This window comes from Hipposideros armiger, unplaced genomic scaffold, assembly GCF_001890085.2.
Source record: "Hipposideros armiger isolate ML-2016 unplaced genomic scaffold, ASM189008v1 scaffold_67, whole genome shotgun sequence".
Classification (NCBI taxonomy): Eukaryota; Metazoa; Chordata; class Mammalia; order Chiroptera; family Hipposideridae; genus Hipposideros; species Hipposideros armiger.
In genome coordinates this window covers 1186543-1207825 of record NW_017731417.1, presented here as the reverse complement: position 1 = coordinate 1207825, position 21283 = coordinate 1186543, and the positions used below count along the sequence as shown (strand labels likewise).

The following is a 21283-nucleotide window of genomic DNA, read 5'->3' as shown; positions in this document are numbered from 1 at the left end:
CACTTATCCCATTGTTCTTGCCACTTTCTGAAGCAGTCCTGGAAGTCCTCTTTGTGAGTGTCTTTAGTTGAGCTGTCTTGGCTGCCTCAATGTCCTGAATCGATTCAAAACGTTTACCTTTTATGGTCATTTTGACTTTGGTGAAGAGACAGAAGTTGCACAGTGCCAGATCATGGTTACTATAGCATCACCATGAATTAATTTTAACATTTGTGTGTTCTTTAGTACTTTTTTGCAGTTTGAAACAAAATTTCATGAGTTGTTTGTGATCCATGATTTATGGCACACTTTAAAACACACCTTCTCTCTACTGTAGCTCACACCCAACTGACTGCACAGAACAAGTTGAAACTTGTCACACACTATTACTAAGGTTCGACATGCTGCTTCCCATATTGAAGAGTCTTGTCTTTCCTTGGGTGGCACTCAGCAGCAGCATTCACTGGGTGTTTTGATCACACCTCGTATATCTTATTAACATCTGAGGGGTTATAGCACAGATACAAAAACAATTGCCATTAACAATAATGATCCTGAGTCATTAGGAAAATAATAAATTTTGTTTAATACTCATTTAATAAAAGTCAGGGAGCTGTGCAGTGTACTTTTAAAATATTTCCGTTGGGGAGGATATTAAAATATTCACTCAACTGGAATCTTAGTTCCCTCTCATATTAGATTTCCTTTTCAAAATGTAATCTTGATTTTGTATTGATGATACAATATTATATACTATGAAAATAATTCCTTGGTTCTATTCCAGGATATCTAACTCCACAGTATCTTTTGTAGACATAGAAAGCATGTGTTTTCTTTGTCCTTGTGATCTATTAAGCTTTCCCGTACAGAATTTTAATATGTTCCACATATCAGACCTTCCTGTTTCAGTTACAAAACAGTACAGAATAGGGTCAGCAACACAATTTAAACTTGTTAATGCAACTGTGATTCTATACATTTTATAATTCTGCTTTCCAGACTTGTGGTCAAATGTATGCTTGTTAATGTTTACATCACGCTCGAAAATGCTGCGAATCAGCAACATCGTATGAAAGGGAGTGAAGCACAAAACAAAAGTCAATGTGACACTCACAAGCAGTTTTATGATTCTTCTCTTTTCAGCCTTTTCCGTGGCCTGATTATGCTGCACAGCTTGGTAGACTTTCTGGTTGCAAACCATCATGATGACCAAAGGTATTGCATAGCCCGTGCACGTCCTAAACAAGTTAAACTTAATTTGCCATTTCTCCAAAGGGTATTTGTCATAGCATAGAGTAAAATTAGACTTTTTGACATTACAGTATTCTACAGCTGTCTCATCTTCCCACAGAATGACAGCATTGAAGATGGTTTCCAAAACCCAGATGGATAGGCTGACCATGAATGCAAACCTTCTTGTCCTCAGGAAAGAAAACTTCAAAGGGTGGACAACTGCTAAGTATCGATCAACAGCGATGCAGGTGAGGAATGCTGTGCTGCTGTAAAAGTTCATGTACATGAAGAAAGCAGTCCCTTTGCACAAGGCAGGAGAGAAAGTCCAGTTGTCTTTATTCCACGTGTAATCAATCCACAGAGGGAGAGTGAGTGCATACAGCAGATCTGACAGTGATAGGCTGAAGAGGTAAATTCCTAACTCATTTTCCTTCTTGGCTTGAAGAAAAGACACACAGAGAGATCCAATGTTGGTTGGAATGCTGACTATGACCACAAAGACGTAAACGATTGGAAACAAATAGTGATCTAGGTCGTGCTGTTCATCAATACATGTGGTGTTCATTTTTTTTTCCTCTTTAAGGTGGCAATTACATTCGTTCTCAGGAGGCAAACAGCCAAATAAGTCTCGCCTTGTTGCAGTTCGTTTTCAATATCTAATTCTCTTTTGTGAGATATCTTCAATTTTTCTTTGCTTCCAAAAGTTTCAATTCAGTCATCAATGCTTTTAAAGAATGGATGATGACTTTTCACACAGATGTCAATGGTGTGAATGAAGTCAGAACCCAGGCTCCTGGTGGTTAGCTAAAAGGCCAGTTGATTCTAATGAGCAGACATCCATGTAATGACAGATGCTGAGGAAGACTCCTCAAGGACCGCCTGGTTATCCTTCAGCTTCCAGACAGTTTGTTTTCCTTCATGAAACTCAGGAGACGGACAGTGCAAACATGAACACATAAGCCTTTGTTTTCATAGAGATTGGTATCTCATTTTAAAATTTCGTTGTCTCTGTAATGAAAGATGAACTAGAATAGTTTATATGTTTAAAAGATACATCCTGATTTTGAAACAGTCTTTTTCTATTTTGTTTATCAAAGACATCAAAAATACATTAAATTACAATAAAGGTGTTTAAAAGGGAAATGATCTAATTGACTTCAAATGTGAAATCAAGCTGAGATATTTTACCTATTTCAAATAAGAATTATCCAAAGAATGCTAGTTTAGAGGGAACTGTATTTCTCACTGGACGTGATCTAAAAACACAATGCTAAAGTTGAAAAATCATTTTAAGAGCTCACTAAAAAAGATGGATGTTCATTGATTTGTTTGTAATCAGGAAATGCTTTGAGTGTATCATAAACTGTATGATTACATGATTTCAAATTTTGAATTTCATATGCAATCTAGGTATAAGGCACTTTCAAAATCAGCTTGTTAACCAAGAAAATATTGTCACAAGAAATTTGATAAAATATTTAAAATATTGCAGCTTGCTGAACCTTCATAAAAAATAAGATAAAACTATCTCTTCTGTTTTTCCTCTGCTTCTTTTGTGGGTTAACTCATTTTATCTTCCTCATCCTCTTGTGAAATAGGGGTCAGAATGTTCTCAGCTCTGGGTAAAATCTTGTGATCATCTTGTTTCTACCTTCATACCTGATTGCTTATTAGGTTAGTTTCTTTTTAAAGGTTTGACGCTACAGTTTCATATAGGAATAGAGCATCCATCCTTCTCTCTGCACTAGAGTGCAGAAATACTTTTGTCTGTGTTTTTCTGCTAGTGGGTCCCATTGGTGCTTCAGATGACTTATCTGCTGAGGGTATTCACAGAAAGCTTTGTAGAGCCACTGTGCAGGGAAGAAAAATGTGCCTTCTTCCTGTGTGCTGTGGAGCCCAGACAACATCTAAATCACCCTCTTGCAAGTGTCAATGAGCCCCAAGCACAAAAGAGACCCGCCACCACGAGGCACAAGGATTCTGATAGCAGAGTAACCTATGTCCAGGGTACATATTCAAATATGTCCCTCTCAAAACAAAATGGAGAACTGAAACATAGTTTTACCACATCTAAACATAGGAATAGAATATGAGAAACAGCCCTTTAAATCTGGAAGATGAACCTTCCAGAGAGGGGGAAAAAAAAGCATGATGGACAAAACAGGAAGTAAGAGCTGAGACCAGAGAGGTAAGTGAGCAGTGAAGCTCTGGATCTCTGGGAGGCCCATGTGGAACTGGAGGAACCAGAGCCTCTGCATGAAGAGCAACTAGGGACAGAGCACGTGTGGGCCCACGCAGGTGGGGGGCGGTCCTGGCCCATCCCAGCTATGCGGGGATCCAGCAGCCCCTGCCCTCAAGCAAAGGGTTGAACCAGAAAATAAGCAAAATGAGACAAACTTTACAGATATTGGCAGACAGCTGAGCACGTTGGCCAGTTCCCTGTCTCAGCTTTCTTTCTGTGAGGAGCTCTTAGTAAGAAATCCTTGAGTATTCATGGCCTGTGGCTGGCCCTCACTTGAGAATAAAGTCTGAGTCGACGCTGTTAGTTTCAGGCCATTGATGGATTAATAATGGAGCTTCATTAGCACATCCGGGAAATACAAACGAAAACCATAGTGAGATGCAACTACACACTCACCAGGATAAACAAAACGAAAAAGGTGGAAAATACCAAGTGTTGGTGAGGGTGCAGAGCACCTGGGGCCCTTTGATGCTGTTGATCAGAAAGCTGTCGGCACCTGTGCATACCACATGGTTGTAGGTATATGCTCAACAGAAATCCGTGCATGTGTGTACCGAAAGACATGTGGTAGAATTAGAATGTTCACGGCAGCACTGTTTGTAATCTCCCCCCGCCCCCAACTGGGATGCTCATTAGCAGTGGAATAGGTAAGTCAATTGCTGTATATTAACACCGTTGAAATCCATACATCAGTGAAAAATGAATAAATGATTACTACATGTGATAACATGATTGCAGCTCAGAAACATAACATAGAGTGACAGGAAAAGGCAGGCCCAAGAGAGTATCTGTTTAAAAACCAGATAAAGTTCATCTCTGTCGTCAGAAATCAATGTAGCAGTTCATTTATTGAAGGCTAGATGTGCTGGGCACCGTTTTAAATGGCATGCACAGTTGTTATAATTTATGTTTCACTACACCTCTGTACTATTTATTATAACCCTATATTACAAAGGAAGAATTGAGTCTCACAGTAAGCAATTAGCCCCAAATGATCTATCTAATCTTTGGTAGAACTCAGCCACAGTCCTAGATTGTAATGCTAGAGCCTCTTCACTATTTTGTCTTTTGCCTTTTATGTAAAAATACCTTAGAAATCTGAGCTATTTCTGCAGCAATACAGGCCAGCTTTGTTGAGAAGGAAGAGAATATTTTCTGTTTTCCACCTAAATTGTAACACCAACAGATTAGCACAAGTCTTCTAGCTATAACACTTCTAATTAAAGAAAATGACTTCTGAGTAATCATTTCTGCAAATGAGATATAAATAAGATGTTTCCTCACATTTTCTAGAAGACATTACTTTTATGTTCCCTGTAAAACTATTGGGGCTTCAAATAGACTTGTAAAAATTACCATCTCACATCATATCCTCACTCAGTGAGGATGTGTTGTTGTTATGTTTCCATATATCTGTCAGCATGTTTTCTTTGAAATGGTAAAAGTGTTTCTTTTCATTAAATGATAATGGATAATGTAGTGGTTTTACTTAGACAGGTTTTTCTTTTTTCTGCATTTGATTTTAGAAATAGATGGCTAAAAGGAGAAAACGCACTATTACCACACTTAGAGAAATCAGTCTCCCGGTTCTTAGAGTCATGAGGCTGAATTTTGAAGTCTATTGTTTAGTTTAGGAATCCTCTGTGAATTGTTTTAAAGCTGAAATCAATAGGCCTTTTGAGCATTTTGAGCCTTGCCTCTGCTCAGGGCCCGCTCCAAACTGTTTGGAGTGTACTTTCTTTTCTAATAATGGCCCTTGAGCCATCTACTGCTCGAGCCTGCTTCTGCTTCTTTGAAATGTATTTTTACTTCTAATAAACTCCTTTTCTGCAACTTAAAAAAAAATAAGTAAATAAAATAAAGTTGAAATTAATTATCTTTCACCACTTATAATGTGGTAATGAAGAAAACATAAATAAGATCAATTGTGAGATCTATCTATCTATCCATCTATCATCATGACAAATAGGGAGAACCACTGTGCATGTCTCATCCTTCTCAACAAAGCCGATCTGCATTGTTGCAAACAACCTGTAGAGTGTCATGTTAAACATTTGTTATAAAACAAAGAGAGAAATGAGATAGTAGTGACCTTTGGGGAGGGGCCAGGTAACAACCAGAGGAGGGCACTAGAGGACTTCTGAGACTTTGGTAATGTTCTGTTTCTTGGTATGAGTGTTGATTCCATGAACAAGTTCAGTTTGTAAAAATTTATCAAGCTGTACCCTTAGGATAAGTGCATTTTTCTGCATGTATGTCACATTGCAATTAAAAAGGTTAAAAAGTGGATTTAAAAGTTTATGTGAGATGGGAGGTAAAGAATTTCTCAACAGCAACAGTAACAGAAACCAAGACAGTGGATTGATGGTTCCAAATTGCTAAGAAACCATACATCATCCTGTAATCGTGTACCCAACAGAACTAAATTTCAAAAGCAGAGCGAAAATAAAGACATTTTTAGATAAACCTGAAAAAATGCACCCCAAAAATCCTTATTAAAGAGACATCTAAAGCATATAAGTGAAGAATGAAGATAGAAAAAAGTCTGAGATGCGTCGAGGGTTGAATAAGCTCCTGAGGAGGGAACTCTGATGGGTGCACAGCATCTCATCCATTACTAGGCTCATGTGTCTGGGCAAGAACACCTGAACCGTGAGATTGTCCTTCCTCGGGACCAGGACTGAGACAGCTGTGTGATGGTCAGTGGGTGCCCTTCCTCCTTTATCCATGTTACGTAATAAATCTGCTTCTTTGCTCTTAAAAAAAGATAAGCTAAATAAAATGCAAAGAATGATTTCTGGAGGACTTATAAAGTTCTCGATAGAATACATTACTTTCTGTATAAAGACGTTTCTTGCCGTGACTAAAACAACCACAAGACCGAATGGTTTGATGAAACAGATACTGGCTATCTTCTCTTTTGGGCAACAGACACAGTGGTTACGAAGGCTTGTGGGCATACGTGTGATGTCTGGAGACTGAAAAGGTTCTCAACAGCCCTTGGGGGATTTGTGACCATACGTGTTTCTCCACTTCTCCAAGTTTGTTTTTACAGATGTAAGATAACACCCACCCACTTCACAGAGTTGTGAGAATTAAATGACATGACATATGAAGCAAAGAACCTAGCACATGGTAAGACTTCACTGTACATTAGACGATATTATCGTTTTAATGACAACACCAGTGGTTTACAGGCGACCTTTGTGCTGTCCTCTACATTCCTACAAGGAGGTCATCTTTGGCCATCTACTCAGCGCATAGCAGAGTAGCCAGAGGCATTCAGAGTGTAATTTGTACAGTGACATTTCACATATGATACCAGCTCTGCAGATACTAGTTGTTAAATTAAGGTGTGAATCTGAGATTTTAATGGAATACATAATTCTTATTATTCATACATCTTTTCAGGTATTATTTTGACTAATCAAATCTCGAGAAAAATTGCTTTCAGAACCAGTTCTGAAAACTTTGGATTTTTAAAAATTTTTATAATTTTTACCAAATGCCAGAAGAAAACAATCCACAGGATAGTAAAATATATCTGTTCTTAACCAGCTCCTAAAATAGCACAAATCATTAATGACAATGATCAAAAGATAAAAAGTGTTACAGGAAACATTTGCCTTCACTTATGATTTTAATAGCTACTTATTAAGGCTCTACTATGAGTCAGGCACTGTGATAGTCACTTATTCAGTAAGAATTATTAATCAATATTTATTAATAATGGAAATATTATCTCCAATTTTCACATTATTTCTGATGGCATGAAAAGTATCACTAGACCATTGTACTGATGAGGAAATGGTGCCAGCTAGCTCTATAGCCAGGAGCTTTCTTGGCTGTATAGCTGTCTTCCTAACCACTTAATTGTTTGCCCACAAATTGTTTCCTGAAGCGGAAAGAGGGTATAAGCATTCCTCTTTCGTATATGGATAGTTTTACCTATTTCTAAATGCAAAGTTTGACATCCTTTTACCACTGCTCAAAGCAGAGGAAACCACATGTCATCTTCATTTCTCTCTCTCTTATAATGATCTGCATTACCACATTTATACAACCTAAACTAGATAAAATGTTGCAAACACTACTGACAATCCTGCAAAAGTGTGTTCTCTACTCAAAAGCCTTAATTTATTTTTAAATTTTACACTTACCCATGTTTCTTGGGGTGGCGATTTTGTCAACCAAGGAGCCGGATAAATCCACTTGCATCAAGAAGAGAAACCAACAACTGTAGAAAGGACAGGAAATTGCACTCATATTGCATCATGAACCAATGAGGAAGCAACATCTTAACACGAAGGATGTACATTACCCAAGCTTAGCAAAAAAGTCTCTTAAACACTTTAAAAAATGTTTTTATTTATTATTTCCTGTAGCATCATTTTTATCACTCGCTTTTCTCTTTGCATCTTAATTATAATTGCCTACTAACAGTATTTGTGCTTTAATAGTATTTGTACTAGAATCCATTGATTCACTCACTCATTCGTTTATTCTGTCAACACGTATACCTAGCATACTGTTATGACACTGATGGAAGATAATTAGGACCTGGCAATAGGCCATAAAGAGCTTATCACCTAGTGAAGGAGAAAGGCATGTATAATAGTAACCAATAACACAATGCAAAGATAATGTAAGTATACTCCAAAGAGGTACAGAAAGACAGAATGGGTCATTGAATGTGTGAGATGGGAGAGGATCTTGTAGATGGATTCAGGGTGATTAACTTCTTTGGGAGAAAAACAGCAGAGGGAGGATGAGGGCTGGGTGTATAATGAGCTTGTTTCATTACTTAATGGATAGCAGTGCTAAGGTAGGTAGCCAACTTTGCAAAGTTTTTTGTTTCTTTTCCTAAGGGGACCAGTTGGATTAGCAACATAGTATTTTGTTGTAGAACCATTTTCTCCCTATGATTCTCCTTGTAGAATAGAAGGCAGAAATTGCTAAAACCGTGCTAAAAGTAGTTTGAATCTTGCCGTCATAAACTTTTACTACAAATGAAGGGGACAATATTACTTTATAAGGACAGAATTAATTTGAGATGGAAAATTTTAACTTAAAAAACTGTAATCAGGACAATTTGAGTATATTTTGGTACAAGGACAGTAGAGGTTGCTGTTGGTAGGGTTTTTTTTTTCCCCCAGAGATGGAAAAGATGTCTTGTGATATAACCATGACTCAATCTTGGTGTTATTCAGGATATAACAGGAATGTAAAGGTTTTTTTCTGTACTTACTTTGTAGGTCTTTCATTGAGAACAACAAAAGTAATAACTTACATTTATAAAGTACACAAGAGTTTGCAAAATAATTTAGCATACAGTAATGTGAAAATTCAGAATACTTTATATTTTCACTGAAATAATGAAAAATGTAAACATAATTTGTGGAAAATAAATAACAAAACCCTCAAACCTTTACAAAAATGAAAGTAATGATTCCAGTTTGCTTGTGACTTGAATCCAGAATTCTAATTTTTGTTTGGTTTTGCACATCCGCTTATCTGTGGCATCAACCCATGGGTATTACGTGACTCTCAATATCTCCTATTTTACCTAAATAGACTATACTTCTGCTTTTAGGAAAAGGGTATTTTTCATATCAAATATTTATGTATTTTGCTTTTCAAAAAAAGGATGTAGTTAAGAAACAAGAAACACAATAAAACTTTCACTTTTGGTTAAATAGGAGAAAAACTGTGGCTGACCTATGCTAAAACACTGCCAATTCTGCACAGTATTAATAACTCGTAATAAGTTTCCTTTTTATTTAGCCCCAAATATTTGGCAATACTATACTTTCAACCACAAAGCTATGGAATGATGAGTTGGAAATTTGAGGGCTGTTGAGTCTCTATGATATTTTAAACTCCAAGGTGAGAAAAAGCCAATTAGAAGTTATTCAAAATTCTACTTTTAGGGGGTTTGCACTTCTGGTATGCCAGCTGTCTGGTCGTCTGAAGCCATAAAACGTCACCCAACGCGGTCCAGTGGCGGGGCACTTGGGCCACCCACGTGGAAAAGGAGAAGAGAATGTGGTTCTTCTCAGTTCCAACTTCTCCATGGGGATGACAGTGCAAGAGCCTAATCTGCTGATGAAGGGCCCTTTGCGAGGCCACATTGTCCATTTGGTGCAATTTCACTAGTTAAAGCAGCGGCTAAACATGGCTGGGTATGTTCTGAAATATGGATATATTTCCCCATCCATATTTCCTTTTACCCCATCCCCACTCCTATACACTCAATTAGTCATTTTGCATTTATTGCTTCTTAGAAGGAATTCTTGGCAGAAAAATAGGGGATGGTGGGGAGATGGCATTCCTAGTTTTTGATTTTCAAAAGATTTGGACAATTCAGGAGAAATGAAAGGACTGGTGCACAGACAATATGCTTGTGAGAATACCTGTTGAGATAAAGCAAAGCTTCCCACCCCTAAGGACAGAAAAAAGTTTTTTCTGCCTGGTGGAGGTGGGGCTTAGGGTTGTGAGAGAGATAGTCATGAGATGTGGTGGTCTGAGACAGGGACCCTGCATCCTGACTGCTGTCACCCTATCCCCAGCAAGCCTTGAGGTGAGGTGGGGGGGTAAAAGTTACCTCAGATGAGTTGTATGGTCTGGGGAGGAGAGTGGACCTGTGTCTCATATTCAGTGTGAAGTCCAGATAGGTGGCGAGACTCTAGCGTGTGTGTGAGAGGCCTGAGACAACCTCGCCAAGTTCAAGGAGCCCAGCACAGAGCAGGCAGAGTACAGTGATTGCTGGAAGGCTGTGAGGGACACACAGAAGTGATGAAAAGCCTCAGGCCACCTCCTGGGGCTCCCAGTGCCCAATGTATCATAGAAGCAGACTTGACACCATTGATAAGGGACAACCCAGTTGATCCTGCAGGGGGTAGCTAATGAAGACCAGGATGAGGGTTTCTTAGGAGGCCAGCAGTGATGGAGAATAGACTTGGGAACCAAGGGTTGAGCTACTGCCCTCCAGCCTTGGCAACATGCAAACTCCCTGGATCTTAGATGGTGTTATGGGCTGAATTTTGTATCCCTACCCCTCTGCCAGTACCTCATAATACAATTGTTTTTGGAGATAGGGCATTTTAAAAGGTGGCTAAGTTAAAGTGAAGCTTTAGCATGGGCTCTAATCCAATCTGACTGGTGTCCTTAATAAGAAGAGATTTGGGCACACAAGGAGACGCAGGGATGCAGGTTGAACATAGGAAAGACCATGTGAGAACTCAGAGGGAAGGCAGCCATCTGCAACCCAAGGAGAGAGGCCTCAGAAGAAACTGCTATGCCTTGATCTTGAACTTCACAGCTTCCAGAACTGATTCCTGCTGTTGAAATCACCCAGTCTGTGGCGTTTTATTCTGACAGGCCTAGCACGCTACTATAGGTGACACCCAGAGGAAAGGTTGGACGCTGAATTGACTGTGATTAAGTTTCCACCACCTTGGCAAATAGGGGATTGAAATGGAATCTTGGTTGAGTGACAGAAAGATAAAGAATATTCTACTGCGTGCATCTGTGGTTATGCCCTGAGATCGGAGTCCACAGCATTCAGGCCACACATTTGATCCAAGGTGTGTAATTCAACAAAAATACCTTCGTATAGGACTACTGAGCAAAAATATTTTTCCCATTCCTTACCAATGGCTTAAAATGTAACTATCAGAAAATCTTTCTTTTGGATCTTGAAAAATTTGCTCCCAGGCTTCTTTTCTAAAGGTGCAAGTATTCCTGGGAGGGGTAAAACCTTACGGTTGTCAGGTAAAACTCAGTTGGCTGCAACATTATGGCAAAACTCCCCAGGATCCATTTACATGGGTTCTCCAAGTGTGGTTCTTAAGAGTAGCAGCATTTATGTCACCTGGGAATGTGTGAGAGCTGCGATTCTCAGTTTCGCCCCAGGCTCAGGGAGTTGGAGGCTCCAGGGTTGGCGTCCAGCGGTGTGTTATCACAAGCCCTCCACGTGATTTTAATGCTCCAGAATTTGAGAACAACTGGTGTGCGTACCGGATGGGTGCCTGGGTAAGAGACTGTGAGAGGCGGCGGGGGAACAGCACCTCTGAAAAGGGAGGAGGGTGGAAACGCTTTCTGTTCAAATTCTTGCATGGTTTGGGTACTTTAACCCTGCTGCCCTTTCATCAGCGATTGAATACCCTTTTGCATCGTCCTGCCATTAGTTCATTTGGCTCCACCCTTCTAAAAAAATTTGGAACTAAAACAGCCTTTCATTAGAGGCTAGTAAATGGTTTTGACTTCAAGGTTAAGTCAGAACATGCTTAAATATAGGAATAGCTAAAGTGGAGATGTGTTGTTAAACTAAAGACGAGCGTCTTTAACATCTTAAATACCTTTTCAGAAGATATATATTTCTTAATGTCTGTAAATTATAGAAATAAGTTTTAATGCCTTTATCGTGCCCACTTATTGAAATAACTTAACCAAATGTTAAGAAGATTATTAACTCCAAACAGCTTCCTCTGATGTATTGTGGGTGTACAGGCTGCTGATTAACTTAATTTTTGAAGTCAGGATAATAAGTTCTTGTGGAAGAGTCTGTTCATCAGGTTTGCTTATGGTGCTGATAGCCAGCTGACAGTTTAAGACTTAAGATCCAAAAATTGTTTCATGGATTCAGATTTCACAAAGGCACGCATTAATATTTAAGGAGGTTCAATCCAAAAGATAGGGCAGACAAGTATGGATGATTGGCAAAATAATTGCGTCAACTGGGACAGAGGGACTAGGGACACACAGGAGGGAAGATATGGAGCCAGCTTGATTGGTGTGGGTTCTGTGGCATCAGGACTGGTGAAGGTAGGTCTTTTATCCACAGCTATGGGTAATGCCAAATCCATAGAATGTGCAGAGATTATCGTGAAAATCCAAGAATGATAGGGATACCTGCAATTTTGTAGAAAATAACGCTAGTCTTTATTCTCCCCTGTGCTTTTTTAGAGTATGCTAAATACGTATCTTTGCAAATGTGCGGTAATTGAGTAAATTCCTTATGGTGTTTTATAATACCCATTTCTTTCAATAAGTTAACCAAATATTAGTTACTGCAATATTTAATACTACATCATACGAGTGATTTGCTAAAATGCATCATGGGTATGTGTGATGATTTTAAAATATGTCCTTTAAAATATGCAAATTCTTGGACACTTTTCAAGAGGTGAAGCCTAATTTCCCTCACTCTGAGTGTTGGCTAGTCTTACCACCTCACTTCTAGTGAATAGAATAAAGCAGAAGTGATGGGTGTGTTATTTTGGAGAAAAGTCAGAAAAATCCCATGAATTCTTCCTTTCTCTCTGTCTTTGATCACTTGATCTGAGGGGAGCCAGCTGACATATCATAAAAGGCCCACAATGTGATCACCTGCTCGATAACGGCCATTTCCCCTTATTTCACATCTTGAGCAAGTTTGAGTGCCTTGCCCAGCAGTCCAAGGATCTTCCTTTCTCAGCTTGTATTTCTTGCATTTTAATTAGAAACTTTTATGTCTAATGGTTTCCTAAGCATAGATTAGATATTTTCTCTGGTAAGTAATTAGTTTGGTATCGAAACTAATAGGAACTAGTGGTATGTCCTGAAGGTGAGACTACATTTTCTGTTAAATATCGTTTCCTTTTCTACAGATTTCACACACTGCACAAATATTTGTACCTTCCAAATACAAGGTGCACGATGTGCTAATGCTGGATGACTAATGCTGGGTATGGTTTCAACTTCCTGATTTCCTGAGTATGGTATTTTCCTCTATTATCACCTTGGTATTTCCCGTCTAGTCACATTATTATGCATATATATATGCTTATCACAGACATAAAGCCCCAGGGTTGGTAGGAAGCTTAGCATTTACTTGATTTATCATCCATAGCTTGCATCTATTGGTGCTCCAGCTCATATTTAAAATATTCTTAGAAATAGGGATCAGAGTGCATTCTGGGAAAACACATGTATTGAAGTTGGATAGTTAGTGACTTGAATCATAGAATATTGGTGGTAGGGAAGGTAGAGAGCTCGGATATGTGCTCTATTGGGGAAAAAATGGAAAAAACCAAGTAGTCTGTATATAGGGGACTATATAACATCATCCAAAACACACCACATTTGAGGGTGAAAGGGGCACCGTGTATAATTATGTTGGGACAACAGACCTAGGTAGGAGTGTCCTTGGGAAACCAGATTAAACCTATAGTAATTTTGGAGAAAGAGCAAGTATAGCTGCTTTCTCTGCAGCTTCTCAGGGTCTCTTCAACTTGCTCCAATATCGAGGAAACCAGAAGTGTCAGGCCAACACTGGATGTGACAGAAATTCCAGGACAATTCACAACTTCCCTACCAATTTAGGGTTATCTGCCTGGAACCATTTCAACAGGCAGTGGCAAGTCGTACATGAAGCTAAAGCTAAACGTATGTCGTTATCAGAATGGAGAACTTCGTCGGCTAACGCTGACCAAGTGTGTAACACATTCAGTTAAAATTTACCGAGTGCCTATCACCTTTCATTTAATCATGTCCCCCTGCGGCTGCTGTTACTGTTACATCTTACATGAAAGGAAACTCAGGCTCAGAAAGCTAAGCGACTTGACCAAGGTGACAGCTGAGCTGGGGCTTGGTTAAGGGCTGCAAGCTGGGTCCTCCTCCTTGTACTGCCACCGACTTGCACGTGGTACAGGTGCCTTGAGATGCTGGGGGAAGTGCACAGGAGGCCCCTTCACTAAAGTGCTCCGACAGGGAAGGACGGAGAAGAAGCGAAGTGAGCACACGCGAAGGCCGGGGCCCCGACCATGACGAAGGTGCGACCAGACAAGGTGCGCTCCGCCTCGCCAAAGCACCACGGTGGCCCTGTGGACCACACTAAAGATGGCGACAGCGTCATCAGCGTCCTCCTGCCCTTTCCCATTATGGCGGCGACCGGACCCGCCTCCCTGAGCGCCGGAGTCATGTGACCCACACAATGGCAGAGAGCCTCCTGCAGGCTTCCCGGCAACGCCGAGCCAAAGCCATGACCGCCGCCGCGGGAGCGGCCGGCCGAGCCGCAGTGCCCCTGCTGCTGTGCGCGCTGCTGGTGCCCGGCGGCGCGTACGTGCTCGACGATTCCGATGGGCTGGGCCGCGAGTTCGACGGCGTCGGCGCCGTCAGCGGCGGCGGGGTGAGTGGCGGGCTGTGGATGCGCCGGGGCGCCGCGGTCCCGCCCCACAACCCCCCGCGGCGCAGCCCCGCGCGTGGAAGCTCTCGGTTCGCGGCCCCGCTGCAGGCGGGCGCCTCTCGGCCGGCGGTCGCTGCGGGCCGACCGCGGGGCTGCGACCGGCGCCTGCTCGTTTGGGATGAACCTGTAGAGGCGGTTAGGTTTAACAGACGAGGATCCCGAGGTCTAGATACTGGCAAAGCTGGGGCTCCAACCCTCACCGTGGGCAACGGGGCCTGGGCTCAGCCGCAGAGGGCGCTCCAGGGGGTCGCTCCAGGGAGCCGGGGAGCATCTTTCTGGCGAAGAGGCTGCCCCAAAGCAGCTTTGGCTGTGCTGCTTCCTTTTTAGGGAGATGGGTTCCAGAGTCAGAAGCCCCGGACCGCGACCGCAGGGTGCCGTGGGCTCTTTCAGAGGGGCTAGTGGCTGAATAGGTTTTTTGTTTGGAGGAATGACAGGTGCCTCAAGGTCTCTTTAGGAAGGTAAGGGGCCTGAAACTATCTGGCACTTTTTTTAAATATTTTTTTTATTATTTTTTAATGGCAGGCTGCGTTAGCATCAATAGTCTAGAATTGTTTATTGTTGGAAGACTGCGTTGCCCGCGGCTGGTCAAGGCCCAAGGGAGAGTGAGTTGCCCACTGGACGGGTCAGTGCCTCTGTGCCTCGTTGGTGGCAATTTCTGTGTGCGAGACGGGGGAACGTCGGGTCCACAGCCATGCCAGGGGCTAGTCACCATCAGCGTGCACAGAGTCATCTGGTGTGCTTGTTCGGGCCTTTCCTCACCCCCATTCTGGCTAGTTTTGGAGTGGAGCCTGAGAATCTGGTTTTTAAATACATCAGTTGATTCTCATACTGAGTATCGAGAAACTTTTTTCCTGGTTCAAGAATCCCTGGAGCAGGAGATGAATTTTTTAAAAAACAAACTTTTAATTTTAGAATAGATATGCAGAAAAGATACCAAGACAATACAGAATTCTCATATACACCCTATGGCAGCTTCTCCTGTTAGTAGCATTCTACATTCGTATGGTACATTTTTCACAGCCAGTATTGACGGCATTAATGAAAACCTGTATTTCCCTTCATATTTCCTTAGTTGTTACCGCTTTTATGTTCTAGGATCCCAATTACATTTAATTGGCATGTCTCTCTAGTCCTCTTCTGGCTGTGACTGTGGGATGAGTTGGTGTTATACGGGCGTTCCATAAAATTTATGTGAAGGGCGACATGAAGGCTACTACAACTTTGTGCAGGATTATGTGGGCACAGCTGATAATTTTCTTAGCTCTCTGATAATGCCGTCAGGTGGCCTTCATACGTGGGAGCTTGCTTCAGTAGCATGATTGTTCTTGGTGTTTGTTGTATTGAGTCAGAGGGAACTTGTATCCTTAAGTGCAGTTCAGAACCAGCTTTGAATGCTTGCTTGCCGGGTGGATGTTTGGGCCTCTCAGACTATTGATAACCAATGTTGTGACTGGGCCAGTTCTTGTTATGACTGCGGTGCCCTCAGCAATAACCATCAGGAAACTTGGTGGGGGGAAGGTTTATTACTCACAAGTTCTGGAAAGTACATAATTGATTGCGCCATGTCTCATTAAACACCTGGGGCTACACAGCGATTTTGCAGGTGGAGGAAGAGGGAGGGGGTACGGGCCTGGAGGTCTGCTTTTATTGGGGTTGAGGGTGGGGGCCTAGTGTTTTGCAGATTCACCATATTGGTGAATTTAAAACTTAAAAGTGGGAACTTAAATTGCAGGAAGAATAAAAAACAAGTAGCCCAAATGGTCAGTTATAAAAATTAACCAAAGGAGCCTCAGCTCCTTACCTCCCTCTCCCCACCCCCCAAACCTGGGTCTTTATCTAGTTGTGTGGCTGGCAGTGTGTTTATTTGAGATAGACTTTATTTATTTATTTATTTATTTATTTATTGTTAGTTTCAGGTGTACAGAACAATGCAATAGTTATCCTTTTCACCCTTCACACAGAAACAACCCCCCTTCCCCATTTACTGCTCTCCCACCCCCTGATATCATACTTATCTATTACAATTCCATTGACTCCATTCCCACACTCTACTCCACATCCTGTGACTATATGTATATATAATTATAATTGACATACAATATTATTCAACATCAGCTTCAGAAATACAGTGCGGTGGTCAGGCCTCTACACCGATTATGAAGTGGTCTCCCTAACAAGGCATGAGTCCATCTGGCCCCCTAAAAAATATTTACAACATTATATTCCCCAGATTGTCTTTTCTATCCCTGAGGCCATATTATAGTTACCAATTTGTATTGGAGATAGACTTCTTTTAAGTGGATGCCTCTTTGAAGTAGATACCTCAGCAATCAAAGCTTATCAGGCACTTGCATTACAAAAAAAGAAACAAATTATTGGAGCTTACTATACAATCCACCCTGATACTGAGGCATCCGAGTGGTTGATGAGGACATTAACTGCCTGGGTAGCTGATATGCTAAATGTCAGGGGCAGGGCACTTGGTAACCTAGAAAGTACACCTCTAAGTAGGATGATAGTAGCACTCCTATAATATACAGGCAGTAGTCTCAAGTCCAGTCCATAGCCGTTGTCCCAAGCTTGAAGGGTCCCACCATGAAACCAGGTCAGTGATCTAGGGGCCCTAGGAATCTGTTCAATGATTTTGGTAATATTGTGAAATATTTTAACATCTTGGGCCATCTGGTATATGTAGGTTTGAACCTGTCCTGAATTGGTAGATTGCTCCATATCTCATCAAACCAGTCTCTTAGTCCTGAGAATAGATCAGTTCAGTTTAAGGGTTGTATCTCATTTCAGGAAATGGTGATGCAGGTGGGCTCCCAAAGTTAGGCCTACTCATCTATGGTTCAAGTATTTGCATCAGGTTATTTAATAAGAGGCATTTCAATGAAACCAAAAGACAAGGGCTAATGGCTGGAGCAGACTGTAAATACACTTTGAGTCCTGAGGGTAGCCAGTTGAGATTTCTAGACATCAAGCTTGCATTTTCTGATGCAGTGAGGGCTGTCAGTGCCAATCTGACATATTTCCTAGTTTGTAGTTTGAATGTCTCTGGTGGTCATTCTTAATGGCCTACGAAACAACAGTGACAAAGACTGTCCCTACATGGAGTTGTGCTGATTTCTCTGAAGTTGTTATCAAGCTTTCTCACTTTAGCTTGCATGGCTTCAGGAAAAGGGCAGTTTCATTTCTCAGTGATTCCGAGTCAGAAGTGTGGGAGAAAAATCGGAAACATTAGTTTGATGAGTATTAGTCAGATATTGGAGGAAACAAGAAGAATTCAGTATTCAGTCCAGCCTACAGGTAGAAAACTTCAAAGACTAGAATCTCATATCCACAGGGTGTGCTATAGTTTTTCATTGAAATAAAATTTTTCTCTCCATAGTGACCCCACTTTTATCAGAGATAATCAAAGTGGGACTAATTTGTTTGCAAAATAAGTCTAGCCTCATTAAACTTGGCCTGATTATTTACATAAGTGCAGCAAGAGTCATGATTGACCAAAAAGGTTTTTTTAAGTGTACTTTGCTAGACCTTTTCACAGGAATCTTAGATTGGACTCTTAAAAGTCTCTCAAGAGAATAGTGATTTCTGGTCAAGATGGTGGAGCAGGTAAATACTGTTGCCTCCTCTCACGACCACATCAAAGTTACAACTAAACTACAGAACAGCTATCATTGAGAATCACCTGAAGCCTAGCTGAACCAAAGTCCTACCTCTAAGGAATATAGAAGAAGTCACTTCAAGACTGGCAGGAGGGGCTGAGACGAGGAACAGCCTAGCCCCACACCTGTGTGTGACTTAAAAAATCGGGAGGGATATCTCAGCTGTGGACCCTGAGGAGAAAGAGGTCTCAGCCCCACACGAGGCTCCCCAGCCCAGGGTTCCAGTGCAGGGAAGAGAAGTCGCCATAATTCCTGTCTGTGAAAATCAGTGGAGATTGTGGCTAGGTGAAATGGAGGGTGGCTGGAATCCCAGGTGATCCTCTTAAAGGGCCCACACATGGAATTCCTCACTGACAGACTCCCTTGCTCTGATGGATAGCGCTGGGGCAGCACCTCGAAAGGCACCAGGTACATACGTACTGGGAGGAACTAAATTGTCTGGCTGCAGGGCAAGGGCTGGAAGGGGCACTTTCTCCCAGATAGAAGTGCTGGTAGAATCTGTTGTTTCTTTGTTGAGCACTTACCCCTCCCTGCTTGCAGACTGGTAGCTGCCATCAACCTAGCTAACACTTTTTGTTTGCTCTTCCCTTGTGATTCCCTGAGACCATGCCCCACCCAACTTTTGGGCCACCCAAGCTGCTTCCAGTGGCTTTTCCATACAAACAGCCTGTCTTGGCTCATGCTGCGGACTTTCCTAAAATCTCTCAAAGGTTCACAAAACCCAAACAAGCAGCATCTCTGGCTTCGGCATGTCACATACCTCTGGGCGAGCAGCCCTAAACCTCGCACTAGTGGAAGCCAGCCTTGGTTCAAGGCTTGACCTCTCAAGGCACCTTTAAGCCCAGCTTGGGTGGTGACCATCTGAAGATTGCTTTGTGGTTTGTGCCAGGTGGCCCCAGTCAGGGCACAGGCTGCAGCTGAACTTGATCTGTGGCTGGGCCCCTCCCAGGAGTCCCTGGGGCCAACAAGCCAGGTGGCCAGCTTCAGCTGAACCTGAGCACCACCTGGCCGCCTCCAAGGATGACATAACCAAAGGTCACAATGGGCAAATACCAGAGCCCTGCTCAGTAAGGTCAGCACCAGCACAACAGCTCCTCCACTGTAGTCGTGGCTAGTCCTTACAACTAATCAGCCCTAGGGTCATTCCCTCCCATTGATGTGTAAACACCAACCAAGTTTCAACTATAACAGTAGAGCACACACAACCCACACAAGGGACACACCTGGAGCACCTGGCTTAGGTAACCAGGGAGGCTGAGCCACTGAGCCCCACAGCACACCTACTACATAAGGCCACTCTATTAAGACCAGGAGACATAACAGCCCTATCTAATACATAGAAACACACACACACACACACACACACACACAAACACACACAGCCAAAATAGGGAGACAAAACATGTCCCAAATAAATAACAGAACAAAGCTCTAGAAAAAGAACAAACAAAACCAGAGACAGCAATCTACCAGACGTTAAGTTCAAAACACCAGTTATAAGGATGCTTAATGATCTCAGATCTCAGGAAGAACTTCAACAAAGAGATAGGAAGCATAAAAAAGAACCAGTCAGAAATATAATAACTGAAATGAAGAATACATTAGGGGGAATCAACAATATATTAGATGAAGCAGAAGATTGAATCAGCAATTCAGAAGATAAGGTAGCAGAAAATACACAATCAGAATAGCAAAAAGAAAGAATCCCCCCAAATGAGGATAGTTAAGGGACCCCTGGGACAACATTAAGCATGCCAACATTTGCATCACAGGGGCATCAGAAGAAGAGAGAGCAAGGAATTGAAAACCTATTTTAAGAAATGACAGAAATCTTACCTAACCTGGCAAAGAAAATAGATATACAAGCCCAGGAAATGCAGAGTCCCAAACAAGATGAACCCAAACTGGCCCACACTAAGACAGATCATAATTAAAATACCAAAGGTTAAAGACAAAGAATCTTAAAAGCAGCAAGAGTAAGTTATCTACAAGGGAGCTCCCATAAGACTATCAGCTGATTTCTCAACAGAAACTTTACAGGCCAGAAAGGGTTGGCACAAAACATTCAAAGTGATGAAAAGCAAGGACCGACAACCAAGATCACTCTACCCAGCAAAGCTATCATTTAGATTTGAAGGACAGATAAAGAGCTTCCCAGTCAAGAAAAAGCTAAAGGAGTTCATCACCACCAATCCAGTGTTACAAGGAATGTTAGAGGGACTTCTTTAAGACAAATACAAAAAATCAAAATTATGAATAATGTCAATAGCTATATAATCTATCAATAATTACTTTAAATGGGCTAAATGTTCTGATCAAAAGCTAGGGTGGCTGAATGGATAAGAATACAAGATGCTTACATATGCTGCCTACAGAAGACTCACTTCAGATTGAAAGACACACACAGACTGAAAGGAAAAGGATGGAAAAAGTTATTTCATGTAATTGGAAACAAAAACAACAAAAAACTGGGATAGCAATACTTATACCACACAAAATAGACTTTAAAATAAAGGCTATAACAAGATACGAGGACCCAGTAATCCCACTATCCAAAGAAGCCCAAAATGCTACTTCAAGGTGACTTGTGCATCCATATGTTCACTGAGGCCTTGTTTACAATGGCCAAGGTGTGGAGGCAGCCTGGGTGTCTGTCACTGGAAGAATGGATGAATAGGAGGGGGTACATGTATGCAATAGAATATTGCTCGGCAATGGAAGGAAATGGGTTCTTGACATCTGTGGTGGTATGGATGGACCTGGAGGGTATTGTGCTGAGTGAAGTATGTCAGACAGAGAAGGACAGATGCAATGTGATTTTGCTTATGTGTGGAATCTAAAGAACAAAATAAACAATATACAAACAAACTCATAGATATAGAGAACACTTATGGTTGCCAGATGTGAGGAGGTTTGGGGAGGTGGGTGAAAAAG

The 21283-nt window shown here is 41.6% G+C and overlaps 2 protein-coding genes across 4 annotated transcripts in view; one reads left to right on the top strand and one right to left on the bottom strand.

Moving 5' to 3' along the window:
• Nucleotides 1–410: 410 nt before the first annotated feature.
• GPR65 (G protein-coupled receptor 65) lies at nucleotides 411–7699 on the bottom strand. 2 transcript variants are annotated; one of them, XM_019642295.1, is made up of 2 exons: nucleotides 7615–7699; nucleotides 411–2220 (listed from the first exon to the last, which is right to left on the bottom strand). In XM_019642295.1, the coding sequence occupies exon 2, from the start codon at nucleotides 1775–1777 to the stop codon at nucleotides 755–757; it is 1023 nt and encodes a 340-aa protein (XP_019497840.1). In that variant the 5' UTR covers nucleotides 1778–2220; nucleotides 7615–7699; the 3' UTR covers nucleotides 411–754. The 2 variants fall into 2 exon arrangements, with proteins under 2 accessions (XP_019497840.1, XP_019497841.1); XM_019642296.1 differs by having other exon boundaries at nucleotides 411–2237; nucleotides 7615–7655.
• A 6635-nt stretch (nucleotides 7700–14334) lies between these two features.
• GALC (galactosylceramidase) overlaps nucleotides 14335–21283 on the top strand; it is a 50216-nt gene continuing 43267 nt past the window's right edge. Inside the window, exon 1 of one of the 2 annotated variants that reach the window (XM_019642363.1) lies at nucleotides 14335–14624. In XM_019642363.1, coding sequence (XP_019497908.1) covers nucleotides 14430–14624 — 195 coding nt within the window. In that variant the 5' untranslated portion in view covers nucleotides 14335–14429. Of the gene's footprint in view, nucleotides 14625–14826; nucleotides 15140–21283 lie in introns of those variants that run through there. The other variant, XM_019642364.1, reaches the window with a different exon arrangement.

Coding starts and splice junctions, on each gene's coding strand:
- GPR65 (XM_019642295.1), bottom strand. CDS start 1,777: ATGAACACCACATGTATTGATGAACAGCACGACCTAGATCACTATTTG.